The sequence below is a fragment of the Pezoporus flaviventris genome, unplaced genomic scaffold (assembly GCF_033815535.1).
Source record: "Pezoporus flaviventris isolate CSIRO_AGI_PZ_B2104156 unplaced genomic scaffold, CSIRO_AGI_Pfla_v1 ptg000015l, whole genome shotgun sequence".
NCBI classification, from domain to species: domain Eukaryota; kingdom Metazoa; phylum Chordata; class Aves; order Psittaciformes; family Psittacidae; genus Pezoporus; species Pezoporus flaviventris.
The window spans coordinates 37,599,487-37,608,051 of NW_026892563.1; the positions used below are offsets into that span (position 1 = coordinate 37,599,487).

The 8,565-nt window shown below is 49.7% G+C and overlaps 1 protein-coding gene across 2 annotated transcripts in view; it reads left to right on the forward strand.

The window, feature by feature from the left end:
- Positions 1-5,993, forward strand: part of VANGL1 (VANGL planar cell polarity protein 1) — a 43,496-nt gene extending 37,503 nt beyond the window's left edge. For both annotated transcript variants that reach the window (XM_061454110.1, XM_061454109.1), the window contains exon 8: positions 310-5,993. In XM_061454110.1, the coding sequence (XP_061310094.1) occupies positions 310-570 (261 nt within the window). In that variant the 3' untranslated portion in view covers positions 571-5,993. The remainder of the gene's footprint in view (positions 1-309) is intronic.
- The last annotated feature ends 2,572 nt before the right edge of the window (positions 5,994-8,565 follow it).

An 8,565-nucleotide genomic window follows, 5' to 3' on the forward strand; every position in this document is an offset into this window, starting at 1 on the left:
CTGGGACTGCTATTTTGGGATGGCTTGTGGGGCTGTACTGAACTGCTGCCAGATGGCACTGCTGACAGCAGAAGTCAGGGCTATAACTTTGGTGGGATGGACTGAAAGAGAATCTCCTGGTGCTTGTGTCTACTCCTGGGGTCTGAAAAGCTGGGAGGCACTGGGGCGAGGATGTCTCCTGAAGCGTGGAAGCTGAAACTCACAGCATGGCAAGCCCATGCTCGTGGAGCTGAACCTGGGGCTGGGAAGAGAGCATTGATGCAGAACAAGTGGTAGGACTGGTGCTAACACGTGTCCCTCTCCCGGCAGGCATTCCTGGAGCGTTACCTCAGCCCGGGCCCAACCCTCCAGTACGACAGGGATCGCTGGTTCTCCAAGCACTGGACTCTTGTCAGCGAGGAAGCGGTCACGAGCGGGTTACAAGACGGCAGCGTCTTTGTGCTCAAGTGCTTGGACTTCAGCCTTGTTGTTAATGTGAAAAAAATCCCCTTCATCAAACTCTCCGAGGAGTTCATAGACCCCAAATCTCATAAATTTGTCCTCCGCTTACAGTCTGAGACTTCAGTCTAAGGGATTCTGAGGGTGGGTTCCTTGGGGATTGGATTTTGTCTTTCAATATCGTGCTTTTTGGGTTTAAGTTCCCCGATGCTGACTGAAACTGGCAGATGATGGACCAGTAATATTTGACCATCTGCACTTTATTTGGAAAGGGGAGGGAGGGGGGGGAAGTTGGAATATCTTATCTAGAAAGAAATATCTTAAGAAGCGACAGGGTGACTTGGCTCGGTTAGCTCAGCCTTGGAGACAGAACAGAGTTTTCCCCTTTTCCCCCCCATTTCCAGGCACACTGTAAGTCTCACGCTCGCTCTTTTTCCTCACGATTGCAACATGGGTTATTTTTGTTGGAGCGCTGCCTTTACGCCATACACACGCCTGTGCTTTGCCTCTGCTTTTCCTACCTGCAGCTGTTTCTGAAGAGTGTATTGCTCACCTCTGCTGTAGAAACCTGCTTGCATGAGGATGTGGCAGTCCCTGTTCGCTCGGGAAGGAGAAGGTATCAAAGGGAGGGTGTGAGGGGGCTGCTTCTGAGAGCCACCTCATCTGAGGACCGAAGACTTCTTTTTTCCTCTCTCCATATGCCCTCTTCTGTCTGAGCTGGACCTATATGAGCACAGTGGGATGGTTTTGCCTTCCATGTCTCTGAAGTTGCTTGTCTTGAACTGGAACAGCCCATTTGTAGCTCTTCTGATTGATTTTGTTTTATGTTTTTATCCCGGTGCTTGTTAGTGAAACTGTTCTGTGTGACACAGCTCCCTGTTATCTCTCACCTGCTTCCTCTCTCCTGTTTGCCTGCATCTCTGTTGGGCACTCCCAAGGCTCCCTGTTTCTGTATTCTCTCTCTGGCTTTCCCAATGTGTTTCTCCAGCTGCAGTCCCCTCGGGCTCTGCCTTACTGCCACTTCCTTTTGCACCTGCAAGGGCTGCCTATTTGCACTGGGACAGGGGAGGTGAATAGCTGGCCCCTCCTCAGATAAATCACAGACCCTCCCTGTGCCTGACAGCCCCTTTGATGGGAAGGGGGTGCAGGCAGGAATGTGCCCCTCCCTCTCTAGCCAGCTTCAAGTATGTCTGGAGGAAAGGAGGAGGAGAGGAGCCAGGGAAAGGGCTGACCTCTGCCATGTGCACTTGCTTTGGAGAACTGCTGTATGTCGTTCCCCACCATACGCCTTCAGCTCTAGCTGAGAAATACCAAACTCTGTCTGAATGTTGAAAACCTGCCTGCCTCCTGCCTTTCTTGGCCTTTCTGTACTGGGGAGCTTCTGCTCAATGCTGGGATCTGCTCCTGAGGTGTGCAGTTTTGTTTTGCTTTTGTCCATCAGAGCGGCTTTGGCATCACCTGAGTCTCATGGGGTTTCAGGAGGTTTGCTTTTTATGATGAAGCCTAAAGCAGTGTCTCATTGCTGGCACAGGGCATGGTGTGACTCCAGAGCCAGCTCTGAGGCTGGCAATGAGCTGCCTTCTGTCAGGTGTCAGCTCTGTGGCGGTGGATTTGTGTGTGAATGCAAAATGATTCATTTTTCCCAGTCTTTTGCCATGCAAATGTCTGTTATCAGGACAGGATCTGACCTGCCCTCCATATGGATGTCTTAACACAGAGGGCCCAGTTCTACCTAAGCCAGTGCCTTTTGTTGCCAGGGTGAGTGGTCTTCTGAGATGGGCTGTGGCAGCTCTCCTGTTCCCTTTGGCCTTCCCTGGGCTCCTCAAGCAGCTCATGGGGCTGCCTCCATACTCCCATCAGCATGAGGTGGCCCAGCTAAGAGTGGGGCTCTGCTGGTCCTCCATGGCATGGCTGGTGTGGGCTGGCTGGTGCCTACCACAAGCTGGTGGGAGGGAGCAGCCACCTTAAGCTGGGAAAGGGCAGGGTGTCAGCAGCAATGGAGCTGCGGATAGTCCTCTTGGGATGGAGGGAGCACAAGGGCCCAAAGTGGTGATTCCTCATTCAAGTGATGCCTGCAGTGTCCTGCACCTTACTTACAAGTGTGTGGAAGTCACCTGGATCCTATCTTCTCCATGTAATGTGCCAGATGTGCTTGTGAAGAAACTAGATGGTGTGGTACATGATGGGAGCAGACCCATGTCCCTTAAAGGATAGGAAGTAGGTAGAGTTTTTCCTTCTCTAAACTTAGTGTTTGGTTTTCTTTCTAGGTCAGGCTTTCTGGTAGTCTGTATAGGGACTCCTTTATTGACTGTGGCCTTTGCAGTGTTTTAATTAGAAAATATAGATTGGTTTATTCCTTTAAACAAAAAAGGTGGGGGGAACTATATGGTATCTCCTCACATTTTGCTCTCCTGAAGATGTATGTGGCTTTCATGATGTGCATCACTGGCAAGGTGGGAGAGCCTGGGAGACTGGGGAGCACTTCTGCCTGTGTGTAGGCTGCTGCCTGTGGCTGGATTGGCTCCTTTCTGTGAAGCCAAAACAAGAACCCTCTTCCTGGGGGCTCGGGTGTGCTGTGTGCATGAGAGCACCTTCTCATAGGCACCTCTGCTGAAGTTTTTCCTCTTTGCCAGGTTTTCTTTCCCCTTTCCTTTCCCTGCCCCACCAGGGGGACTGTCTGACAGGATCTGCTCAGGAAACTCATGTCTTAATCCCATTAAATCCTTATACACATGGAGAAGCCAGGTGGAAGCGGTGCTTGCTTGCTCTAGATCTACTTCCTCATCAGTGCTGCCTTTTCTGCCCACCCATGGAAAGGACACTGTCAGTGGGGGCCAGCTCCTAAATTAAACACTCCGCCCTGTGTCAGCAGCATGAATGCATTGCCTGATTAAATCTGAAGGAGAGGATTTGGACTCTCAGATGGTCTCTTTAGAATGCAACCTGCTTAAGGTTAAGGACAGATTCAAAGAGGAATCAGGACTCATGAGTATTCCCTGTTCTTGTGTTTCAAGACATTCTGTTTCTCAGGGTCTCTCCCCTCGCTACAGTATTGGAGGACTATTTCATACCTACTTCACTGGGGTGTCGTGAGGCTAAACTCAACTTGTCAAGTGCTTTGAGATCCACAGATGGATTTGTGGCATCTATAGGAATTCAGACTCCTCATAAGAACCCTGAGCGGCAAGAGCAGCCTGGTTTGTTTAACTCTGTTTATAGCCAGCTAATGAGTAAGAATCGAGTCACAGGGAACACGGCTCCCATCCAGATCCTGCACTCCTTCCTTCTGTAGAGCTTGCCAAGAGCTCAGCATAAAAATAAGGCTTGAAGGGTTTTGCCAGCCAAGAGCAGGCTGTTTTCCTCCAAATGCCTTTCCTATCCACACTGTCTTCATGCACATATTCTCCCTCATCTCTCCCAGTCTGGATTCTTGTACCTGGCTGGGAATTGTGTTTCTTTGGAGTTCAAATGGTTTATGAGACAGCCCTGTTTTTGAATTGAACAATTTCCCCTCAGCAGAGATCCTTGCACTGGACATCCTTCACTAAAGACTGCACCATGTGATAGTGTTGCCCCACTCCTCTGTTCCATGTTGGTGTTTTCCTTGTGACTATCAAGTATGCTTCTTGGACACTTGAAATGCTTTGGGTTTTTTTTTGGTCTCAGATTTGTAATACCCTAAATCCAAAGCCATGCTGAGATCTTCCAAACCCAGCTGCAGCTATTTGAACTGTTATGGAACAGATGGAGATGGCTGTGGGTTTCCATGAAGCCTGGCTTTCTGTTTCATGACTAAAGAGGGAAAGATACAGATTTCTCCCAGCTTCTAGGAGCTGTGGATATTACGCTTGCAGGGGGGCTATAGGAGAGGAAGGCAGATCTGATTTTAGCTTCTGCCAGCTATTTCTCCAACTTCTGCCTCTAAAACTTTTCCTGCCAGCAGCTTCAGTCATTCCAGCTCCCATCCTCTCCTCTGTGTGGGATTTTTTTCCTTGACATTCCCTAGGGAGGCAGGACAAGTATCCACTGGGATGGGAAGTGCTGGGGCTGCAGTTTGGGAGCAGCTCACAATAAGGCACAAGGTTGGAGGAGGTCTGAACAAATCCCACCCCTCGTGGAGCCTCTTAACTTTTTCCTTTGGGATGGGGATCTCCATGCAAAGCCTCAGGAATCTGCTGTTGCCAAGTATGCCAGAAGCTGTGAGAGAGCTGATTCTCAAGTTGGCCCTGCCCTGCATAAGTAGCTTTTGAAGTCTTGTTTGAGATGTGCTGGTTTCCAATGCTTGCTTTTGAAGAACTGGAAAGATCCATTCTGTGCTGAACGTGGAATCCTCTTCAAGCCAATTCCATCATCTTTCTTACCAAAACTTGTAAATCTACCCTTTTCCAAAGGGAAAACAAAAAGTCTTTGACAAAACACTGTAATCTGGTCCCAGGCTCTGCTCTTCTTGTGCTTAGTTCTGCCCTCCCCTATGAGAGCTGTTGATGGGAAGAGTGTGCAGATGTCTGTTTCCTCATTCAGCTTGTGTGTCTGTGCTTTTCCCTCATAGGTGTGTGCATTATACATGTCTAAAGCCTCAAGCCAGGCTCAGTGGTTCAGTGTTCAAACTGTGTGAAGAAGGAAGCTCTTAGGATTGAACTGTTTGAGTTTTGCTAAAAGCAAAAGTAAACCTACCCAAAACCCCCAAATTTCTGTCTTTTATAAGATGTGGCTTTGGGCCACAAAGTCTCCCATGGGAATACACATCCTGCTTTCAGGCTGCTGCCTCCAATAGATGACCAAAAGTTGCCGTTCCCAACCGCTACTCTATGACTGCTTTGGAATACTCCTGAGCCAGGTCCCCTCATTACACCAGTGCTACAACTGGTGTTACCCTCCCTCTGCATCCCTCCAAGAGACTGTGTTTCTAATCCCCATAACGTACTGAAGCCCTGTGGGCAGCTAGCCCTGCCCAGAGAGAGCATCCTTCCCTCTGGCTGCACCTCTCGCCAGCACTGGTGATGCTTGGGAGTATCTCCTGCACTGAGGGGTGCTGTGTCTGCCTGCACAGACAGTAACTGTGAAGGAATCTTACACTCTTCTGTGCCTGTTTCTTGGATTCAGCATTACTGTGTCTTGGGGAAGGCGGTCCTTCCCTTGCCCTCTTTTTGATCACTGTGTAATACTCTTTTTCTACACACACTGTATAGCAAGATGGGGTTTGCCAAGGTTTTCTAATCAATAGACACTAACCAGCATTTCTTTCTTTCTTTTTTCTCTTTGCACATGTGACTTTAACTGCAATGGTACATGGTCTTTTATGTTCTTTTTTCTAATTGTGAACTTAAGTAAGCAAATTCCTGGTGTCTGTGACATTAATGCACTGTGGGTCTTAGCTTAGTGAGTTGTTCTGTTCCAAGCTGGGTTCTCTTAAGTTATAGCTGGATGGGGGTTGTGTTGGTTTTTTGTTTTTTGGTTTGTTTTCTTTTTTTTTAACTGAAATATAAAAAATGTTTTACACTTTGCATATTTTGTACAGTAAAATTCTGGAAATAAACTGAAACCAGATTGGATTGCCCCACTCTTTCCTCTTCTCCTTCCCGACAGCATGGCTGGCCTTCAGGCATTCCTTAGCTGTGGCTGGGAGGGGGCCCTGCAAACATGTGGTTTAACCTTTCTGAGGTTGTCTTTGTCACCCTTGTTCTAGCCCTTTCTGCCGCAGTAGAATGCAAACTCGTTTATCACTCCAGAAGAAAGACTGGTGGGTGAGTGCTTTGAACACCTGAGATCTCAGATGATGGGGAGCAAATGCAGCTGAGGGGGGGGCCACAACTGGAGAGGGAACAGGTTTTTCTGCCTCCTGTCTTGTAGTTTCCACACAAATCATTCATTGCCGAGTTCCTTGCTTGGAGGAGTGGCAAGAGGAGGAAGAGCCAGTGCTCCTTGTCTGTGTGGATGCAGAGCCTGTGAGGTTGGTATCTCGCCTCAATAGCACCTCTGGGTGCAGCTGTCCCACCTCAGTTTCTGTCACCGGCATTCTGAGAGCTTGGAGAGGTCGAGCACAAGGAAAGGGGGGAGCAGCACCTTAACCTTCGCAGCCTTTGTTACCCACTCTGCAATTGGGAGTACCTGACCTCGTGGCTCTGCCCTGCAGATCCCCTCCGTGGATTTGACTGCTGGAAAAATCCACAGGATGCTGTTGTGGAGATAAGCAGCACACAGAAATGCTGATGGAGAGCACCAGCTAAATGGGTAGTTCTCTGCTTCGGGGGAGATGGATGTATTTAGGACTGCAGAGCACTGAACTAAGGCAGGAAGCAGGAAGGGTGGGATGGGGGTGTGCTCCGACCTGCCTCCTGCCCTCCCTTGATCTCTCTGCTTTTGATGTGTTTCCCCTCATCCTGCTGGTGCTTTGGCAGTGCCCAGCCCTGGGCTGTTTGCAGAGCAGCTCCTGGAGATGGGCAGGGAAGGGAAATGGGATGCAGCCACAGGTATGTCACGGGAAGGTGTGAGAAGCAGGGATTTGGCACAAACAAGGAAATGGGGCTTGTCAGCCTGGTCCTAGGCTCTTAGCTTTGAGATCCGTGTCTTTACATATGAGTTCAGCACATTCTGTTCCATGTGTGGCTTAGTGCTGATACTGAATCAACACCCAGTTGCTGCTGTTTGTGGCACTTTCTCTTCTGCTGTGGTTTGTGGAAGCTGATGGAAGGAACAGGCTTTGCCAGAGGGACCTGTTCCCTTGGCCTTCACCCAGAGCTCAGCCATCTGAATCATAAGAAGCTGCGGTGTATAGCTCAGCAGGAATTGGAGCTGAGGGTGCTGTTGTGGTTTGGCCAAGTCTTTCACTGACTTTCCAAGGGTCTTTGAGGTGTGATACAGCCTCAGGTTGCAGCAGTGTGTTAAGTTTTACCGACCCAAACCTCTTGACAGAAAGGGGATGGAGGCTTTTGCTGGCAAACGATGCTTGGAGGGACCCAGCAAGCTGAGCAAGAGGTAAGCACCTTCTGCCTGAGGGACATAGCAGGGTAGGGTCATTGGAGGAGATGCTTCTACACTGCCCTTCCTGACCACAATGGCATAAGGTTGTGGCTACCCTGAGACAGCACAACAACAGCCACAGGGGGAGAGGACTTGATGGCTGAAGTCTGGCTTAATCCACAAGAAGGTCAATTGTCCCCAGAAGGGACCAGGCCTCACAGTTATGGATGATCAGAAAACACCGACTTTGGGGAATTCAGTAGGGAGATATGAAACAAAGAGGCTGCATGCAGTTGGGGTGTGACAAACGGGTTAAGAAAGGGATTTGTCACCTTGGGCAACTGGTTCCAGAGGGCTACATGAAGTTCTAGCAGCACCTCACCGTGCAATGTTGTTAGCCAAGTCAATAATGCAGTGAAAGACCTGTTTGTGGAGGTGGGCAGGGGCTCAAACCCCAGAACAGCTTCTCCCAGTGCTATGTCCTGGCTCTGCTGTCTCAGCCCCAGATCTGAACTCCTGGAAGGAACAGGGCAGGATTGAACTTGGGGCCCTGGAGCTCAGGGCAGGTGTGGAAAGGGGATCTCTCAGCCGGACATGGTGTCTCACAACAGCATGCAGGAAGGGAAGGTGTGCTGGGAATTGGCCAAGCAGAATGCTTTGATTTGTCTTTCAACACCGCTCCTGAGTTTATGTTGGATGGGAAGGTGATGGGTTTAGGTTACAGACCTTTCCGGTACTGGCAGAACGTTCACTGGGACAGGGGTAACCGTTCCTTCCCTTTTCATGTGTGCATCCATGCACTGCCAGGGCTGAGAGAGCAGAGAGCACTGGGCATGGCATGTCTGCGGATGCAGGGAGGGATGGTGTAGTGGGGTGATTGCATATGCATAAACCACTATCTCCAAGCAAGGTCACCCAGGTTGCTTTGGAATGCAGTAACAAGCTTTGCAGTAACAAGTCCTGCAGAGCATGTGTGCTGGTTTGTGCTGACATGGTGCTGGTAAAATGGAGTGTTCCTCGAATGGGAACAAAGCTGTTTCCCTGTTTCACCCCCTCTCCCTGTCCTCCTCCATAATAAACTTGGAAAAGATTGTGGGTTGTATTCCCCCCCCCACCCCGGCTACCACTTATGTAAGGGTCTGTGATCAGGTTGGGGCCCAGTGCCTA